We start from the raw sequence: 21,873 nt of genomic DNA on the forward strand, positions 1-21,873 counted from the left end.
AAAAGGGATATAATTCAATGAATTTCACAGCTGGGAATGTTCTCCATCTCTTCTCTCCAATAGTATACAAATGTGAGGTGATGGGGGGGGGGGGGTAATTACTTTACCTCTTCTCCAAAGATCTTTATATTTGGCTAAATGGAGTGGAAGTGAAAACCAGCTTCATACCTTGGAATTCTGAAAGTCTGTGCTACTTAGAGGTTTGGATAAGAAACAACAAAAGTGAAAATCAACTCATCTAGCCCCAGTAGGACTTCCGGAAGGGTCTCTGTTATGATAGAAGAGACTCAACGGAAAATTAGAGGCATAAAATCACCTGGTAGAGAACTCAGCCGTCTAATACTATCATTATTTACATTGGGATTTTTGAGAATATCAGGAACAAGGGCACCTCTGTCACCTAGTTTGCATTGGCCTCTACACCCAATAAGGCAAGCATAGAATTTCTATAAAAATAATTTCTGTGATTCATTGTACAGAGACTTTGACAGGTTTGTGGCTACTTAGTAAAGATTCATTCTGGGGCATGGATCCAGCAAAACTTTGCAGTGAGCTTTTGTTGGTAAGGCAGTGATGAAATGTGTAAGGAATAGCCTCCCACATAGGAAATACCAAAAGAAAGGGGGAAATCAAGTCTTTCATTCATGAAAATTCAAAAGAGATATTCCTTCTAGCTGAGGCAAGAGGAGAAGCTTCAAGTAAAGGGCAGCATTTGAATGAGGTCTTGGGACATTGGTGTGGGAGCAAGGGGTACGAGAAAGGAGAAAAAAATAGGTAGGGACAGGTATGTAGCAAGTGCATGGTGCCAAAAATAAGTACAAATAATAAGCACTTGGAGTTTAGAGAAAAATTAGATTCCTCTGGCCTGGGGTGGTACATAGCCTTCTATCAGAGGAGAGGCTTAGGGGAAAGGCTTCAGGTTGGTGGGGGGGAAATGCTGAGTAGAAAAAAAGAAATAAGATATAGGAATGATCAATGTATATAAAGGTCAGAAAATAGGTCTGCAAGAGTGAAGCAGTAATGTAGACTGGAAAGTTGAAGCCACCCAGTGATGCTCAAAAGCCAGCCTAAAGCATCTGATCTCCATGAGAAATCAATTTCCTGGATAAGACAACTTACATGATTATAATTCTTAAGGGAATAACCACAATTTTTAAAAGATAACTTAAGTCTTCCTCCTCCTGACGCTGCTTCTTTACTGAATAAAGTCTCTGGAAATAGAAATGATTCTCTTGAAGCAAGTAGATGTGTGGGTTTACTTAAGGAGGAATGCATATCATTTGCATTCCCTCAATTTCTGCCTAAATCCCAATTTCTTGAGCAAGAAGTCTATAAAGGGAACCATTGATTTAAATTAATTCAAAGTCTGAGTTCATGAAACTTTAGAAGACCAGTTTCAAAAACTTTATAATTTCTGCTCTTTTGTTATCTGGGATATCTTCTGAAGATAGATGGACCTTCCAATGTGCATAAATTCATATGGATTGTTGAAAGAGACTACATATAAGGTTGCTTAGTATTTGTCACCTATATTAATTTTATTAAAGTAGCACATGCACTTCTCTTTTTGTAAATACAAAAATACTCCAGCCCCATTTATTATTTTTATCTTTATAAAAATATATTTATAACTAGAGGCCCATGCACTAAATTCATGCGTGGGGAGGGGGGGTGACCTCAGTCAAGCCTGCACCCTTTCCAATCTGGGACCCCTCAGGGGATGTCCGACTCCCAGCTTAGGTCCAATCCTACAGATTGTAAACTGGCAGTTGGACATCCCTCTCACAATCCAGGATCACTGGCTCCTAACTACTCACCTACCTGCCTGCCTAATGCCCCCAACTGCCCTCCCATGCCACCATTGGCTCCTATGTAGCCATTGGCTCTTCTGAGAAATCCACACGGCCCTGCTGACAGCTGTCTCTCTCTCCAGGCCTATCTCTGGGCCTGATCTGCAGTTTATGTGGCAGCTGCTGATAAGGCCCTGCCTCTCTCCCAATGCCAGCCTCACCCCATCCACCCACCAGCCACCAGCTGTGATAGGAGCCTGTGGGCCACAGATGAGGGACTGAGAGGTGCTCCATGCACTTCCTGGTGACCGTGCATTTGGTCGTTTTGGTCATTATGAACACTGGCTTTTATATATTAGATATACACTGAGTGGCCAGATTATTATGATCTTTGAACACATGATAATCTGGCCACTCAGTGTGTGTGTGTGTGTGTGTGTGTGTGTGTGTGTGTCTGTGTGTGTGTGTGTCTGTGTGTGTGTGTATATATATATATATATATATATATATATATATATATATATATATATATATATTAGAGGCCAATGCATGAATTCATGCATGGGTGGGGTCCGGCCAGCCTGGCCAGAGGGAGGGGACATGGGCGGTTGGCCGGCCTGCCTGCTGGTTGAATTTCTGGTCAAGGGGACAATTTGCATATTAGCCTTTTATTATATAGGATATACACTGAGTGGCCAGATTATTATGCGTTCAGAGATCATAATAATCTGGCCACTCAGTGTAGTGTTCTAATATGTCTATCTGCATGTCCTGAAGTTCTCTATTTACTCTTACTTTTTAAAAAAAAATTAATTCAGTGAAAGAAAATTTCAGTAGAGTTTGGTTTGATTGAGAAATCAGGATTCCTGGCCTGAGTTGTCTAATGATCTGAATCAAATTAACTTATACTGAATGGACCAGTTCTTAATTTGCTAAAATTCAAAAGAGACTTATTTAGCTAGATGCTTTCAGAGATACCAAGATCTGCTAAAAATTGTCTACTGATAAAAAGGGAAGCTATTATAAGTATTAGAGGACTTTTCTGTCTTTCTTCCTTTTATTATTTTTTTAGTAATCATGAATTTTGTTTTGCTTTTGCTTTATGGCAATTCACTTTTTTCTCCCTACTTATGTTTCATTCAAAGAGGTCATACTGTGTCCAAGGTCTCAGAGAAGGAATGAGATGAGGCATAAGATAGAACCAAGTGTGTCTTCCCCATTTTGTTCTTGTCTACCTGAAGAAAAAAAAAATGAGTGTAAATGAGAGTTACCCCAAATCAAAGTCTTTCAGGGAAACATTAAATAAGAGTGATAGGATTGAGAGCACTGTGGCTTTTCCTTAATGTTTCCTTCCATAAGCTGGGAAGCAGCAGCAGACAAGTAGTCACTAGAGTGGTGCCCAGTGGTGAGAAAATGGCTGTGAGAGGCATTGTGAGTGAGGCCAGCATCATTATTGAAATAGGCACCACTCATCTCTAACATTAAGGGGCCACACTAGCCACTATTTCCACTGGCATCTCCGGAGGACTTCCCTTGAACTACCATTATATCACAGAAAGACTCTTCATGGTTCTTGTCCCGTTCATTTCCACATGGATCCCCCCAGTTGTTGAAACATCCTGAGATACAAACTACAACCAAGAGGAGGAAATTGGAGCTGAGACAAAATGGAGAATTAATGTATTAAAAGGCATGCTTTTTCCAAGCCCTTTAAACCCTGGAAGTAGTCAAAATCCCCTTAACCCTCACCACTGGATATTGTGATGGTCTTATTGTTATAGAGCAAAGAAAGAATGTCTTAGTTAAGATTACAGTGGTAATTACAATGACAGCCTTGGCTTTGGAGCTGAGCTCTTGGCTGGGCTAACAAAAGTGCAACTTTCAAGTAGCCATAAGTAAGGAGGTTATCTTGGTGGAAGTGACTGCATAGAAAGCTAAAAAGTACATAGAATACCTTCTTCTTCCCTCTTCATCAAAAGCTCACAAGTAATTTCTTTCCCTTTCAGTTTCTCATGTTTCTGCCTTTAAAAAAAAAAATAAAAAATAACTAAATAAAAAATAAAAATAAAAATTATATATATATATATATATATATATATATATATATATATATATGTAATTGATTTCAGAGAGGAAAGGAGAGGGAGAGAGAGATAGAAACATCAATGATGAGGGAGAATCACTGATTGGCTGCCTCCTGGATACCGCACACTGGGGATCAAGCTCGGAACCTGGGCATGTGCCCTGACCAGGAATTCAACCTTGACCTCCTGGTTCATGAGTTGATACTCAACTACTGAGCCACACCAGCCAGTGTGTTGTTTTTTTAACAGAGTACAGAGACATTTTCTTTTTAAAGGAGAAAATAAGGTTTAGATTTTAAATGAGGAAATGTTTAAGTAAGGAAAATAACTCAAGCATTTTCCCTCAAAAAGAAAATTCAACAAATAACTAGAATTATTAATTGCATTTCTTATTCTCAACAAAGTTCCTAATAGTTGTCAAGTGAAATAGGGCAATCTTGAGAGCACACACTCATTTACAATGCATGGGAGCTAAAGACTTTATGGTAGATAAATGGACTTATCTGACTTTTCTTCCCTACTACAAGCACATCTCAGACAAGTGTCATGGCAATTTCATTGTGAAAGATTAGATCACCTCCAATTTTCAGCCTCTAATATGGACTAATCATAAGATCTTAGTAGGAGACCAATGAAAATAAATCATATACCCTAATTTTATTCATGTAATAAAATTATATTACTTCTCATTCATTTTTCTTATTTCCTTCTGGATAAATCTAATAAAAATATTGATTAGATTGTTTATGATAGCCAAGGCCCTGAGGTATATAGAAATTAGTATAGGAGTGACAAAAATGCAGAGGATTACTTTATATGCTTCCTAATTCTGAACATCATTTCTGCCAGATTATCTATTAATAACATTTATAATTACCTGGACTTTGCACCATAGTAACTAGAAATAGAATTACTAAGAGTGAAAATTAGTTTAAATTATTCTTTAAGATTATATATAATGTTTAGAAACATCCTCAAATCAAATATAATATCACCTTGATTTTTTGACAATATATTCTTTTTAGGAATAACATTTCAAATGGGCTTTTTTATTCTTTTTATTTGACTAAAGCGAACTTGAAGTAAATTGTTGGCCAAGTGACTACTCTTTGCACCAATATTCAAATAGACCACATCCCTAGCATCAAAGACCTTAAAATGTGCTATGAAAACTCACAGGATTTGAACTCATTTTCTGCCAAAACTGAGCACTTCTGATGCACTTCTACTAGTGATTGACTTTCTTAATCCCATATGTACTAATTTCCAGAGTCTGTATGGCCTTTTGGAGGATCTCTAAGGTTGGTCTCATATTTTTAACAATTTGCTCCAATTGTTCTGCGGCTGATGCAATGGTATTCTTAGCATTCTCAATTTTTAGTGCATCTTGCAACTTTTTCACATTGTCTACTGTAGTGACTTTGGATGGACCTGCACTTGAGCTTTCCTTAGATGTGGTAGCATCTGATTGCTCTTTAGTGTCTTTTCTATGGAAGTCACGTATTTGAAGACTCATGATGGGATGCATCGTCAAGAGTTGAAGAGCAGATTCCAAACTCGAAATGATGTTACCACTGCTCATCAGAGAGACAATGAATGGCATATTGACTTGTGCTAACCTTTCTCTAGTTGCTGGCTGCAACTCTTTTACTTTGGTATTCTTATCAACCACTGTGCACATCGCTGTTGCAATCTTGGAAAATATAGGTGTCTTTTGCACGTTGTTATCCTTGGCCGCCACTACAGATTGCATCTCCTTAAAAATTCTGACCATTTGTTCAAAGACTTCCTTAACATAACTATCTTCTTTCACAACCATTGTGATGATCTGACAATTCATACAGCTATTAAACAATTCGGTGAGTGTGTTTGTGACGGTAGCAAAATCTTGAATGTGAAGAAAGAATGTTTGGGCAGCTTGAACCAGCCTCTCTTTATCCTTATCTGACTTTGAAGCCATTTCTCCAACAAAACGTTTCAGCCCTGCAAAACAAAGCAGGAATCCAAATGAAAATTAAAAGAATATTTGTTAGCCACAAAAAAAATACACAAAGTATTATCTAAATATGAAGAAGACTCTTATTAAGAGTTGGAAAGCTACACAAGCTTTAAAGCAGAAATGGTCCTCTGCTTTAATAAAAATGATACCAAAACTATTAAACCCAAGTAAGAGTATTTGATTGGATTTAAAATACATATCAAATATTATGTGCTGGATCCTGAACTGGATATGTTGTTATATATAGTGACAGTATTCTCAAGTATTACCCTCAATAAGCATTCAATCTAGTGGAAAAGATTGAATAAAGTATTACAAATTATACAGAGAGGCTGTGGTTCTAGTTAAGATAGAGCAAGTACCTTCCATACAATCTTTCCTACTGATTACAACTAAAAATCTCAGACAAACTATACAAAGTAACAATTAGATATCTCTGAAAGATAGAAAACAGCAGACCAAAGAGGTAGAGAATGCATCATTTCAAAGAAGATAAAGGCCATTTGATGCAAAATCTCAAAATGTCTGTCCTGTCTAAAAATGTTTCAATACTTTAATTACAAACTTCATATTTTACTATACAGAGGAGTGTTAATGTCACTAACCATTGTTCAACATCCTATTTTTATTTTTATTTTGTGTGTGTGTATAAGTATGTGTGTATCTCCTCTAAAATTTTGTTATATCAATCATCTTTTCTTTCTTTTATGCTGTGGACTTAGGGGTGTCGAACTCAATCAGAGAAGGGGCCAAAATCTAAAATCCAGCCTAAATCGCGGGCCGAATAGTTTACTGAACAGTCATAAACTGACAATGTCATAAACTGACAGCGGAGTGCAGTGATGACAGCGCGGTGCGGGCCACATTGCAAGGCCTGGCGGGCTGGATTTGGCCCGCGGGCCTTGTGTTTGACACATGTGGAAATAGTACCCCAAAAATTCATATGCTGAAGCTTTAAACTGCAATAAGACTATATTTGGAGATAGGGCATATATAGTAGTAAGATTAAATGAGGTCATAGCCCTAACCGGTTTGGCTCAGTGGATAGAACGTTGGCCTACATACTCAAGGGTCCCAGGTTTGATTCCGGTCAAAGGCATGTACCTTGGTTGTGGGCACATCCCCAGTAGGAGGCGTGCAGGAGGCAGCTGATTGATATTTTTCTCTCTCCCTCTCCCTTCCTCTCTGTAAAAAATCAATAAAATATACTTTTTTAAATGAGGTCAAAAGGGAACAGTTCTGATATGATAGGATTAGTGTTCTTGTAAAAGGAAATACCAAAGATCTTACTCTCTCAGTCATGTGAGAATACAATGAGGTGACTACCTGCAAATTAGGAAGAGAGCCTTCACCAAAAACTGACTGGACTGACACTTAATGTAAGATTTCCCAGCCTTCAGAACTGTGAGAAAATAAATTTTTGTTTTTTAAGCCATCCAAACCATGGTGTTTTGTTATGGCTGCCAAATGGCATCTTCCACCTTCTCACTCTTCATTTTTCCTTCTCCTTTATGTACATATTCAGTTTCCTCCTCAATTAAAAAAAAAAAAATTGACCCTGACTTCAAATAATGACGCCATCTCACTCCTTCCTTTCTCAAATTTCTCACAAGAGAAATTATAATTTATTCTGTCCCCCACTGTTTTCCTATAAGGCACCAATTACTTCTAATGATCACATCTGTTAGCCTATTTCCAGACCTTGCCATTTTGAGTTCTTTTTTTTTTTTTTTAATATATTTTATTGATTTTGTACAGAGAGGAACGGAGAGAGAGATAGAGAGTTAGAAACATCAATGAGAGAGAGTCATCGATCAGTTGCCTCTTGCACACCCCCTACTGGGGATATGCCCACAACCAAGGTACATGCCCTTGACCGGAATCGAACCCGGGTCCCTTCAGTCCCCAAGCCGACGCTCTATCCATTGAGCTAAACCGGTTTCGGCCATTTTGAGTTCTTAATAATTAGCAATTATTTAAAATTGCTAATTATCTCTTTCTACTTCAAAATTTTCTTTGTGAAGCCTCCATGACGTATAATTCTGGTCATTGTATGTCCTAAGCCTTTTTTTTCCCCCTCACAGGTTTGTCTTCCTCCTTACCACCACTAGCTCTCCAGTCCCCTAAGCTCAGCAAGGCTGTGTCTTTGACCCTCATAATATTCTACACTTTCTCTCTTGGAGATCTCAACTGTCCCCATAAATTACAAATGCCATCTGTATACAGATGACTCCTAAAGCTCCTAGTATAGCCTCAGCAGTTCTCCTGATCTCCAGTTCTTCATTTGCAACTACCTAGTGGTCATCTCTATAGGTGACTATGCCAGTATGCTCCACACCATGTATCCGAAAACTGCACTTTTCTCCTCAAAAAACACATTTTCCCCTTAATCTCTGCTTTATTTTCACTTTATTTTTCACAGCAAATCTGTCCCTAAGATTTGTTAATTCTCACTGAACTTATTCTACCTATCCCTTCCCTGACAGTCCCATAACTACTATTCCAGTTACCTCTCATCTCAGGAGATAACTTTAATAGTGTCATATTTTGTCTCAATACTTTTAGTCCAAAGGCTACAAATGCAGTTCACAGGCAAAATCCAACCAGCAGATGTGTTTTATTTTACCACTGCAATGTATGTTCAAAATTCATATCAGTTGCCAAATTTAGAAACTGAAAGACAGAAATTTTTATTTCTAGTTATTATTTTTTAAATGAGATGAATTGACAGCATTAAGCCCAGGATCTGAGTTGGAAATATTACCCAGAGTGGTAGTTGTCCTCTTTAGACTAGACATATACACCCTTTTGCATTACACTAAGTATTTCAAATACTTATATATCTTGTCCAGCCATTGTATGCATTAGAGTTGCTAACCAATGTTTACTCCACATACCAACTAATTCAGTTTATATAAAGTGACTTTTCTTAAATCTAAACCTCCTAATATTATCTCACAATTAAAAAGCTTTAATGGTTCAATATTGCCTAAAGAATAAAATAGAGGAGAAACCAAGATGGCAGCATAGGTAAACACCTGAACATGCTGCCTCACACAACCATTTCAAAACTACAACTAAAAGACAAAATGGACATCATCCAGAACCATAGGAAGGCTGGCTGAGTGGAAATTCTACAACTAGAAAGAAAGGGAAAAGTACACTGAGACTCAGAGGTGCTGCAGAAGTAAAGAGGTACATAGGCGTGTGTGGAAAGGGCTGGCAACTGAGTATGTGGCTGGCTTTTTCAATCCGCAGGGAGACACAAGTTCCCAACTGCTCTGAACTCCAGTTCTGGGCAAGACTCCAGACTCATACAGAGAGAAACTGGACTGTCTGGCAGTGGACTGAACTCGAGGGCAGCTTTCTCTCTGAGGTGCTTGCAGCAATTACCAAGAGACACTGAGACCCAGGGGCCTCTTAGGGAAGGGCTGACAGAAAGTCATTGCTATTTGCTCCACCCTGAGACTCTGCACCATCCAAGCTGTGTGCAGAAGTTTTTGAATATGAATGGCCTGATCCTTTGAAACCTAAACTTACCTAACAAACTGCAGCTAAGTCAGAGAGACCCAGAACATCCAAAAGATGGCCCAAGGCTCCACAGCAGCTTTCATTGCTTCACAGATGGGCCTCATCTGGGCACCTCCAAAACCCAAACAAAGATGAGGAATCTGAAAATCTCTCCATAACTCCTGCTGGGTGGCCTCAGGCAGAGGTTAAATTAGCACCTTCTTGGAGATGCAAGAGTCAGGGTACCCAGGGGTCAGAGGAGGGCCATCCAGGTTATAACTCCTCAAATCCATAAGGGACACACTAGGGGGCAGACTCAGTGAGCATTAAAGCCCCACTGAAGCAAGTCTTGCCTCATAAGGGTATCTCCAGCACAGAAGTTCTCCCATCGTAGACACAGCTGATCCTCACAGCCAATTGGCCTGGAGGTCAATTCCTCCCAGTGATAGCAACAACAATCAAGGCTTAACTACAACAAGACTGTGCACACAGACCACAAAGGGGTGTACCAAGAGTGTCCATCTCAGGTAACTGGGGAGGCTGAGCCACTGGGCCCTATAGGACACCTAGCACAAAAAGCCACTCTATCAATTCAGGGAAGCAGCCAAAATGCAAAGACAAAGAAACAGATCACAAACAAAAGAAATGGAGGAAAGCAAACTACTGAATATAGAGTTCAAAACCACCGTTATAAGGTTTTTCAATAATTATCTAGAAAAGGCCAATATATTTAGTGAGACCCTTGAGCATATGAAAAAAAGACCAACTAGAAATTAAGCATACACTGACTGAAATAAAAAATAATATACAGAGATCCAACAGCAGACTAGAGGATAGAAAGAATCAAGTCAAAGATTTGAAATATAAAGAAGCAAAAACACCCAACCAGAAAAGCAAAATGAAAAAAGAATCCAAAAATATGAAGATAGTGTAAGAAGTCTCTGGGACAACCTCAAGCATATCAACATCCAAATTATAGGGGTGCCAGAAGAAGAGAGAGAGAGCAAGGTACTGAAAACCTATTTGGAGAAATAATGACAGAAAACTTCCCCCACACCTGGTAAAAGAAATAGACTTACAAGTCCAGGAAGCACATAGAACCCCAAACAAAAGAAATCCAAAGAGGACCACACCAAGACACATCATAATTAAAATGCCAAGAGCAAAAGACAAAGAGAGAATATTTTTTTTTTTTTAATATATTTTATTGATTTTTCACAGAGAGGAAGAGAGAGGGAAGGGATAGAAAGTTAGAAACATCGATGAGAAAGAATCATCGATTAGCTGCCTCTTGCACACCCCCTACTGGGGATGTGCCCGCAACCAAGGTACATGCCCTTGCCCGGAATCGAACCCGGGACCTTTCAGTCCCCAAGCCGACGCTCTATCCATTGAGCCAAACCGGTCCTGGCCAAAGAGAGAATATTAAAAGCAGCAAGAAGAAAATAATTAGTTACCTACAAGGAAGTACCCATATCATTGTCAGCTGACTTCTCAACAGAAACTATGCAGGTCAGTTGGGCGTGGCAAGAAATAGTCAAAATGATAAATAGCAAAAACTTGCAACCAAAATTATCCTACCCAGCAAAGCTATCATTCAGAATTGAAGGGCAAATAAAGAGCTTCACAGATAAGAAAAAGCTAAAGGAGTTCATCAGTATTATATGAAATACTGAAAGGTATTCTTTAAGAAGAAGAAGAAGAAAAAGGTAGAGATAAAAATTATGAACAACAAATACATATCTATCAACAAGTGAATCTAAAAATCAAGTGAATAAAAAATCTGATGAACAGAATAATCTGTTGAAAATAATAGAATTTAGGGCATAGAAAGGGAGTGGACTGACAATTCTCAGGGGGAAAAGAGGTGCGGGGGGTGTGGGAAGAGACTGCACAAAAGTCATACACCTATGGATGAGGACAGTGGGAGGGGGGGTAAAGACAAGGAACCAGATGGAGGGGAGCTATGGAAGAAAAAAAGAGGAACAACTGTAATAATCTGAACAATAAAAATTTAATTTAAAATTTTTTAAATAATAAAGGAAGGAAGGAAGGAAGGAAGGAAGGAAGGAAGGAAGGAAGGAAGGAAGGAAGGAAGAAAGAAAGAAAGAAAGAAAGAAAGAAAGAAAGAAAGAAAGAAAGAAAGAAAGAAAGAAAGAAAGAAAGAAAGAAAGAAAGAATCTACTTGCCTTCCCTTCACAGCTTTCATATATACCTTATACCACCAGCATAGTGAATTTTTCCCCCTGAAAATGCTCGACAGCTTTTTGTGCATCTGCTTAGTATACCCTGTACCCATCTCCATACCCCAGCTCCTACACACCTGTGGAAATCCTGTTTATCTTTCCATACTTAGTTCATACTCACAGACTACTTCTGCTTTTTGCTTTTTTCACCATACTCCTACCTGGTGGGGCCCGAGGATACAACATCCATTACAAATTAACCCATTGGAATAGAAATAAATTAATATCCCACTCAGTCTTTCCTTAGGACTATAACAGGCAGCACCCTTAGATTTTACATCTCCTAGACAGCACCTTGGTTCTTTTCCCTCCAACCACACAATAACAGAAATTATTGTTGTTAATATAAGAAGAAGAGCTTCCATTTAGTAAGCTTTTGCCATAGATCAGACACTATGCCAAGTGCTTCACATGCATGATCTAAAACATTATCTCATTCAATCCTTATAACAATCCATAAATTATGTACTCATACTCACATTACACCTATGAAAATATTTAGAGAGAGTGACCTTCCCAGAGATACTTGGTTAGTAAGTGGCACTTTGGGTCCACAAAATCAGGTCTTATTCAAAAGCCTGCAGTCTCTCCACAAAATTACACTGGGCTGAGTGATTCTTCTGCTTCTGGAGAAATAAATGGGGATTAGGACAGAATCCAGAAGAAGATGAAAGACTCTGATCTAAACTTTAAGCTAAAAGAGTCAAGTTGGTCTTTAAGGTTTTTATATTGTTAAGACATTCAACAAGATAACAAAAAAGATAGTGATAAACATCAGAGGAATTAATAGCACACCAAAAAATTGACACTTGGCTAGAAATATATTTGGATTTATATGTCTTAGAAGTCTAAACAAAGCAGTCAGCAACAGATGGAGGTACAAATGCAACAGGAGCTAAAGGAAACATAATAAATAAATATATAGTCTTGTTGACAAGATGAAATCCCAAAATTTGAACACTGCAATCAAAGAGCCATCTTCTCTACTGAATTGAATTAATTTAGTTGTATAGCCCTTTTCAAGAATAAAAAGTCCACTAAAGAACATAAAACTAACTAAGTTTTACCATGTTATTAGTCTTTCAAATTATAATTACTTAATATATACTACTTTTACATTAATATAAGAAATAGAAGAATTCTGGGAACTAAGTCCATAAACCAGACAGGCAGAGGGACCCAGCAGAAACGAGCAAAGCCTGTAGGTCATCACATTCCAGCAGAAAGATCCAGATGAAACCAAATGAAACAGCACTTCAACAACACGACTAAACAACTGCTGGGACTACTGAACTCGGAAACACAGCAAGGTAAGCAATCTGGGCACTTCTAATATTGTTCCTCATTATTATAGGCAATTTGAAATAACATGTCAGTCCTGAATCCTAGCCATCAATATAATAAAGTAACAAAACAACTTTGTTTTCAGAGGATATCCTGGCATGTTCCTTGTGATTATTTATGTCTCTGAAAATACTAGAGAAAGAATAAAATTTATAGCTCATATAACTGATTGTCAGAGAAAACAAAGTGGTAAAGAAATCCATGCTAGCAAGGATTAAGGGTGAAATGACACCTGTGTCACTGTGTGTTCACATGAATTGTTAAATGTCCTTTTATGTCACTAATCACATCAATATTAATTTCAAATCACATCAACATTAATTCCTCTCTTTAAATTTCTATACCATTTGACAGTCCGTGCACTACTCTTATTCACAAAAGTATCCTGAGGAATTTTTATTTGAATACATGATAACCAATAGATTTTCATTTCATAAGGTAGTTCCTTTCCTGAAAAACTAAAACAATTGCATAATATCACTAAATAAACATTAACTTTTAGATACAATCATAGAAATGTTTCTACCACTTCTTGTATGCTTTTGAATGTTTATTTCTCAATTCAATAAAAGTGGCATACATTCAGTAAGAATCCATCTGACTGAAGCTAGTCTTTGTTTCCATTCCAAATGCTAATCACTGGCGTTCCCCAATTTACTTCCTTTTTTACCAAATAAATTAAAATACATGTGATTTTCAAAATATGTTTTAGCAACAGAGCACTCATCAAATACAATTTTACCCACCCACAACAGAAACACAGCAACACAAAAAAGCACAGTTGCTTCAGGGTAGACTGGGGTGAAATAGGCAGCCAGAGATCAAGCGCTCCCCCTACTGGCTAGTAATTCCCCATCAGACTATCTGGGCTCTCAAACCTATTTCAAGAGCTACTAGAATCAGGGCAGATACAACAGCACAAACTCTGCTATTTAGAAGTAGATGGTAACAGTCTAGAGTGAATTTTTCAGTGACAGGGAGCTCTATCATGTGATAACAAATGATGTAAAAATTTACATTTACCATACAAAAGGTGCAGGTAATCAGTAGACCACTTAGCTACCTGCTAGTACCAATCTTTAAAAGTCATTTTTAAATTACTTTAAAATAATTTGTTAAACAGTGAATTTTAGCAGTTCATTTTTAAAAGGTGACCCATAAAAATTAATATGGGAAAGTATATGGTTCAGAACTAATTTTAGGTACAATACTACATATTCTAAATAAGACATCACTTAGCCATACCTAAGTAATACCTAGGATCTCTAAGAAGGGTCACTCCAATTAATTGAAGGGCTTTTGTTTTGCTGAGTGAAGTAAGCAATTTGAGCATCGGAGCTAAATTGTCATGGTCAATAGTGGAAACGCTGTACATTACCAACTGTGGTTTTTTCCATGTGGTATATAAGCTCACCTCTAAATATCAAATATATATATATATATATATATATATATATATATATATATATATATATATATATATAATAAATTGAGAGGGTGCAAATTGTTAATCATCTTTGGATGACTGAATGTCTCCATATTGACTCAGTATCAATACATACTAAAGTGTGACTTGTTTAAAATTTGAATTTGCACAAGTCAAGCATCACCTCTATCTACAATTTTGAATAACATATTACTTTCAAGATGACATGTAATTTACTATCTTAACACATTGCGGACCAGTAGTTTTATTGCTAGCTTTACCTAGTGGCCAGATAAGTTTCTATTGAATGAGTACAAAAAACATTTTATATGAATGTTAAAAGTACGCCTTAAAATTAAATACCCATTGCATTTTGAAGTTAAATCAGTCTTACAAACTAATATCTTTTTAAAGTATGATCCTTCTAAACCACTGTGCAATATGAAGCGAGAATTCTCGTGAGCCGTCCGCAATGTGTTAACTAGAATAGAATTTTCATGAAAGCAAGAACCATGTCTTTTTCATTTTCGTGTGCTCTACAGAACCTAGCATCCCGCCTTATCCATAGTAAGGTGCTACTCAATTAGATAAATTGTTACTGAATTATTGAATTGCTTCCTTCACCAGGCTGTTCAAATTTCACCTAAGAAATAATTCATTAGTTTCACCTTCAAACCCCACCTCTCCTCCACCTAATTCTCTAGCATTTAATTCACTGTTGGGACAGAAATAATCTTGTGTGGTCAGTACTGGAGCAGGTGTAGGAGCAGGCAAGCTGGAGATAAGGAACCCTCCCAACTACTTTCCCCAAGAAGAAAAGAGCTAGGAAGGTAAGCCAGACTTAGAAAAATAAAAGCCCTTTTCTATGATCTGATCTGAGCACTTCCTGATGTCACTTACTCAAACTTGTTATTGGCACAAAATTATGAATTGGTGCCTGGATCATCTGGGTATAAAAGTGCGCGTGCAAGGGATTCAGCATGTAAAGAAAGAAAATACTTCTAAATAAAAAAAATATATATTTTTTAAATGAAAAAAAGAAAGAAAATACTACTTTCGCAGTTGAAAAAAATATTGTGTCTTTGACTTCTGGCAAGATTGAATTTTTCTTATCAGTTAGCTACTATTAGATTTACTGTCTGTTCAGTTGTTTGCTAATTTAGGTATCAGATTATTACTTTATTAATAACATTCTTTAAAAATTAATATTTCATTTTTATTGTATTTCCATAGTCTGCTTCTAGTTGCTTTTACATGATCATCTTTGTTAATCAAATTTTATTCTTTTTTCAATGTTTTTAAGTTTATAAAGTCCTCTTCTATACTGACATTTGAAAATTACCCATTTTCTCCTATTTTACTCGTTGGTTTTTTACATATATTATGCTAATAACATTTCAAAATCACCTTTAACCCCTAAAACTACTTCATTATGTCAGAATAATTTATAAAATAATAATTTCAATTACCATCAATCTGAAATACTACCTTTATTATATACTAAATCAAATGTGTAGAAGGGTCTGCTTTGAGGACTATTTTGTTCCACAATTCCATCTATTCTTTCACCTGTATAAAAATACTGGTTAGCCGAAACCAGTTTGGCTCAGTGGATAGAGCATCAGTCTGTGGACTGGAAGGTCCCAGGTTCAATTCTGGTCAAGGGCATGTACATTGGTTGCGGGCACATCCCTGGTAGGAGATGTGCAAGAGACAACTGGCCGATGTTTCTCTCATCGACATTTCTAGCTCTCTATCCTCTCCCTTCCTCTCTGTGGAAAATCAATAAAATATATTTTTAAATAATAATAAAATAATAATAATAAAAATACTGGCTAATATTGTATTTTGAGTGTTTTAATATTTGAGAAGGAAAAAGTCCCATCATTATTTTTCCTGAAAAGATTATTCTCATCTACTCAGTCTTTTGGACATATTTTCTGATTAATTTGTCAAGTGTGCTAAAATAATTTATTTGTTAAGAAGAAATTGATCACTTGGAAGCATTTGACCTACCATCCCAGAAGTTCATTTCTTCATTTATTTACCTTGGGATAAATAGAACCACACACCTTTTCTGGAAGTTAGGCCTTCAGGTAGTGGCATATGATAGTTGTTAGATATAGTTCTACTTTTTCAAGGTAAGAAAAACTCCTCTCAACTAAATACCTGAATAGAGATGTAGATGGTGATCTTCTGAATTCAAAGTCAGAAAAGTAGAGTTTTCATTTCATGATAAGATCTGAAAACTAAGATCCCCCCCAAAAAAAAAAGTTTAATAGAAAATTCCTAGAAGAAAAAAGATAAATCAAGTCCAAATTTATAGTTATAATTTCTGTATACAACCAGATGGTGAGTTTGGGGACTATTTAATAGACATTCAACAAACAATTTCTTTAAATGGGTATTTTTTAAGCACTGTCTTGGGGAGGTTTGGTCGTGTGTGTGTGTGTGTGTGTGTGTGTGTGTGTGTGTGTTACTGGATCTGAATCAAAGATAAAAATAAATTTTTGAGCATGATAAAGTTTATTCCACCAGGAGTACCAGTGTGCTTTTCTACATTTAACAGCATAGGTGATTGTGTTCCTCATCCATTTTTTAAATATCTTCCCCTCTCCATTTCCAAATTACATCTCTATGACTTCATGTTTCCTTTCTTGAGAGAAAAACACCTCACATCCTTTACCCCATACTTCTCAGGTTGCCCTTTCTAGCCTAAAAACCGTGACCCTAAATGAGGGCCCAAGATAGTATCTGCTCAAAGAGAGAATGTGCCAGATACCACACAAATATACATTTTTCTCTTTTGTTTCTTCCAAGAGTTTAAGTAAAAAATAAAAATGCCAGGCACATAACAATCCTACTCAAGGTATACACATTGAGTAGCATTGTTTTCACTAGGCTCACGCTTTTAGACAAATAACTCATAAGAACATGCTTATTCCTTTTTTCTCTCCATGGTACTCTGAGCCAGGAGTGCAAACAAATGAGACTCCTACCAGACTTATTCTATTCACTCTATGGTGTGCTTTGCTACTTACTCCTTAATACTTCCGTGAAATGGCATTATCTTCTTTCGGTAACTCTAAGTTAATAATGGCCAACCACAATACAGATTATTCTAAATAATTTATTTTATAAGCTTTGGAAATAGAGAATCAGAGAAATAGTCATAATTGCTGTCCCCTGCACCATGTCTTTTCTCCTCAAGTGAGATTGTAATGCAAAGAATCTTGAATCTATACTCTCATCACATGGATTTTTTTTTTTTTTTTTTTTTGTAAAGGTCTGTTATATTTGCCTTTCAATGTCCCTTAGGTTTAGAGAAATTGCCTGTAAAGTTATATAAAGGGATTTGAATATTGTAAATAACAGAGTATGTAAACAAAATTATATATTAATAGCCCTGTAAACTCAAAGATCTTAATATTCTTCTGGCCCTATTAACTTAACTCCAAATACTGAAGAAATCAACCTAATAGGTCTATTCAATGTGGTGACTAGAGGTTGGAGAAATAAATAACCATTAGCTCTGGTTATCAAGAGCTAACCATTTCAAACTGCAGGGCTTCAAATATGTTATTAAATATTATTTGAAAATAAGTAATCACATTTATTAACAATCAGATGCCTCAAAAACACAAATATTTCCTATCTAGGATCTCCCCTCACCACAAAATGTAATTCCTTAATGCATCCATAAGTTGTATTCTGTTACCTGCGTTTCCATACACTGACTTCAAGTTTCATAAAAGTAATTGTTTTGAAGAACCTGTTGAGTTTCTAAGGAATTCCTTACATAGCATATTGTTGTTACTTTGCTTTTCATGAAATAAAAGATTTCCTAGTCAAATCTACGCAAACAGCAGATATTTTTAAAGGATTTTTAGTGAAAATTTACCATTTTATTTTTCAGAGATCATATTTGCAATATGGCGCAGAGTGACTTCCTCTACCCAGAGAACCCAAGGAGGCGGGAAGAAGTACACCATCTTCACCAACAGCTCCTTGACTGCTTATCTGACAGCTTCCGTGCCACCAATGAGCTGATTGGAGTTTTAAATATGCATTTGAGGTGTGGGCTGGCCACCATTGAGATGAACAGAAATGGGACCATCAAAGAAAACTGTGATACTATTATCCAAGCCGTGATGGAAATCCAAAAGGAATTGCAAAAGGTTGACGAAGCACTAAAAGATAAACTAGAGCCAACCCTTTATAGAAAACTTCAGGATGTTAAGGAAAGGGAAACAGAGAAAATTGCAATCGTACAAAAGGTTATTTCAGTCATCCTGGGAGAAGCCACTTCTGCAGCCAGTGCAGTGGCTGTTAAACTCGTGGGCTCAAATGTCACAACTGGCATAATTAACAAGTTGGTCACTGTGTTAGCTCAGATTGGTGCTTCTCTCCTTGGTAGTATAGGAGTTGCTGTTCTTGGCCTTGGCATAGATATGGTCTTCCGTGCCATCCTAGGAGCCGTGGAGAAAACGCAGCTACAAGCAGCCATCAAAAGTTATGAGAAGCATCTGGTGGAATTCAAGTCAGCCTCAGAAAAATATCATCATGCCATTACTGAGGTCACCAATACAGTGAAACACCAAATAAAATAAACAGCCACCTTTTTTTGTCACTGGAATACTTTCTGCTTCTCTTTCAATAATAGTGTTTGGTTTCTTGGACTAGCTTCATTTTCCATAAGTTTCCAACATAGACATAAATATGGTAACAGATTGGAAAGATTACTTGAGTTTTGCATCAGTGACAAATGCCTGGACCAGTTGGTGCTAGACCATGGGAGAGAATTCTAGGATTTGTCTACTCTGCTCTCCCAGCTCAAAATTAGAGCATATACTAATGTAGGGTAGCAGTTGCAGGGGTTGGCTTTTCCTTCCTAACTTCGAGTCAAAATCTTCAAAATGTACATTGAATGCAGAAGTTTTTATTCCCAATACTTCAGACATAATTTAGTTCTAAGAGGACATACTTAGTAATTTCTTCCTGGACACAAATCCTAGACCTTTGAATGTAACAGAAACACTACCGTAATTTCAACCATTAGTTAAAATCCAATTTTCTATAAACTGGAAAAGACTGGAATACGGTTTATAACTTCTTACTTCTATAATGAAAAGAGTCAATGGTTCTGTAAATTTCTAAATTATGCACTATAATCTGAATGGACTTTTAATAGATAAAAGTTAAAACTAAAAAAATAAAGGTTTTGTTTCTATAACTATAATCAACCCTGATCAACTGTTGTGTGATAATTAAATATCCCTCAAGTGAAATGTTTGAACACTCTGGAACTTTTTTTTTTTTTTTTTTTTTTTTTTTTTTTTTTTTTAACAAATCCAAGATAAACCTGCAAATAATGCATTCAGAGTGCAGGAGAGGAAGTAGCAACTCTTTCAAGAATTTGTCATTCAGCCAAAACCGGTTTGGCTCAGTGGATAGAGCATCGGTCTGCGGACTGAAAGGTCCCAGGTTCGATTCCAGTTAAGGGCACGTACCTTGGTTGCGGGCATGTCTCCAGCAGGAGGTGTGCAAGAGGCAGCTGATCAATGATTCTCTCTCATCGATGTTTCTCTCTATCCCTCTCTCTTCCTCTCTGTAAAAAATCAATAAAATATATTTTAAAAAAAGAATTTGTCATTCAGTTCTGGCTGGTTTGGCTCAGTGGATAGAGGGCCAACCTGCAGATTGACAGGTCCTAAATTCGACCCCATCAAGGGCTACAAATCCCGTTTGCAGACTCATTCCCCAGTAGGAGGCCTGTAGGAGGTAGCCCATCAATTATTCTTTCTCATCATTGAGGTTTCTCTCTCTCTCTCCTTCTCCCTTCCTCTCTGAAATCAATAAAAATATATTTTAAAAGAAAAGGAATTTGTCATTCAAAGGAAAATCATAATTGATTATCTTATGAGTTTTCAGAAAAAAATAAATTTCACTATCAATACTAGTAGAATGGAGGAAGTTGCCCTTGCTATATAAAGCTTTGGGTAGCCCATTTTATTAATTACATTAATTTCAGAAATATCCAGATACTATGAAGGCCTAATGGTTCAATTAAATTTCTGCAGATGGAAATGTTTTCTAAACCCTGTACCAACTAATAATTTCCTATTCTTAGATTATACTTATAAATTAATAAGCTATTAATGCAAAACTATATTTGTTGTAGATTCTTGCATCCAAGTTCAAGAAATATCTTGAAATTTAAAAACCTCAGCATATCTCAAAAAGTAAGAGCTAGAATGAAATACATTCATTTTTCAAAAATATTAATTTTCTCTTCTATCATTGATTTTAATATTAGTTCCAAAATATTACTATTTACTTCAATATTAAATATTTTTGTTATTACCTAGTTTATAAGCTTTAAACTACAAGAACATTTTACTGTTCTTTCTGAGACTCAAGTCAGTCTAAATTGACTTGAGACCTGAGACTCAAGGATTTCCTAAAACTATAGTTAGTTCAGATAAAGGAACAATCTTAAACAGTTAAATGCACATTTAAATATTCTACCAAACATTAATATGTATCTCCACCAGTATTTTAGAAAATTGATCATTGATTGTAAGAAATGACCTATATCAACATTTTCCTATAAGGAATATTCAGAGTAAGATCAGAAATAAACAAGTGTATTCTTTAAGGGGATCATTTTTTTAAGTATTTAAAATTACCTTTAAGAGGAAATGACAGGGGAGGAGACTTAGAGAAAGAGCGGATGGAGGAGAAAGAACCTTCGAACGCTAGAACTAAGGGAATAATCGCCTACGTATAGTGACATCACATAGGGGTTTGGGGCTGGTAAAAAGCCAATGAATATAACCACCTCAGCTGTCCTAAATTTAAGACGGACAGTACAAGTATCCCCACACTTCCTTCTTGTAGATTAGCAATCCGGGACTCCAATAAGGGCACTGATTCATTTGCTCACATGTCTACAAACGTTCTGTGTCCATAAACAACTACTGAACTCCAGACGCTGGCAAAACACAGTAGCAAATATATATGTTTATTCGGGGATTCGTTTCCAAACAGATATTCCTAAAAGATCACACTAGCTTACGTCATGAAGAGAGAGAGAGAGAACAAAGAATCCCAGAACCAGTACAACTCCAGGACGCAGAAACTCCATAACACACTTCCCATGACTGAATCCGGCGGTCTAAAGCAATCAATTAAGCACCGGGTTTAGGTCGGACTATCTCTGGCACAAGAGGCAGGGCCATCTTTATACCAGCCAATCACATCCGAGCCGGCTCGTTTCCTTATTCCTATTGGCCTACAAAAGTGTCGATCAACTTAGCGTCTTTGTACTGCGTAACATTAGGGCGGGCTCTTAGCAGATAGCCAACCAATTGGGTTCTGTCTTGGAGCGGAAGCGACTCCAGCCGTCGAGTCCTTGGTTACGCCGTACGTCTCCAGGGCCGAGAAACGCCGAGATCTCGGGCCCACGGGGATA

The 21,873-nt window shown here is 36.9% G+C and overlaps 2 protein-coding genes across 4 annotated transcripts; one reads left to right on the forward strand and one right to left on the reverse strand.

Moving 5' to 3' along the window:
* Positions 1-4,729: 4,729 nt before the first annotated feature.
* On the reverse strand, positions 4,730-21,778 carry LOC311619487 (uncharacterized protein C12orf60). 3 transcript variants are annotated; one of them, XM_084877919.1, is made up of 3 exons: positions 21,089-21,778; positions 16,569-16,648; positions 4,904-5,857 (listed from the first exon to the last, which is right to left on the reverse strand). In XM_084877919.1, exon 3 carries the CDS (start codon positions 5,832-5,834, stop codon positions 5,103-5,105), a length of 732 nt encoding a protein of 243 aa, XP_084734045.1. In that variant the 5' UTR covers positions 5,835-5,857; positions 16,569-16,648; positions 21,089-21,778; the 3' UTR covers positions 4,904-5,102. The 3 variants fall into 3 exon arrangements, with proteins under 3 accessions (XP_084734047.1, XP_084734045.1, XP_084734046.1); XM_084877921.1 differs by lacking the exon at positions 16,569-16,648 and having other exon boundaries at positions 4,730-5,857; positions 21,478-21,778; XM_084877920.1 differs by lacking the exon at positions 21,089-21,778 and having other exon boundaries at positions 16,569-17,996.
* On the forward strand, positions 12,769-19,859 carry SMCO3 (single-pass membrane protein with coiled-coil domains 3). The gene is made up of 2 exons (XM_084877922.1): positions 12,769-12,939; positions 18,316-19,859. The coding sequence occupies exon 2, from the start codon at positions 18,332-18,334 to the stop codon at positions 19,007-19,009; it is 678 nt and encodes a 225-aa protein (XP_084734048.1). The 5' UTR covers positions 12,769-12,939; positions 18,316-18,331; the 3' UTR covers positions 19,010-19,859.
* Positions 21,779-21,873: the final 95 nt, after the last annotated feature.

Source organism: Pipistrellus hanaki (assembly GCF_964339955.1).
Source record: "Pipistrellus hanaki genome assembly, chromosome: 3".
NCBI lineage: Eukaryota > Metazoa > Chordata > Mammalia > Chiroptera > Vespertilionidae > Pipistrellus > Pipistrellus hanaki.

Bases quoted from the DNA above. Each gene is read 5' to 3' on its own strand.
- SMCO3 (XM_084877922.1), top strand. From the start codon at position 18,332: ATGGCGCAGAGTGACTTCCTCTACCCAGAGAACCCAAGGAGGCGGGAA.
- LOC311619487 (XM_084877921.1), bottom strand. From the start codon at position 5,834: ATGGCTTCAAAGTCAGATAAGGATAAAGAGAGGCTGGTTCAAGCTGCC.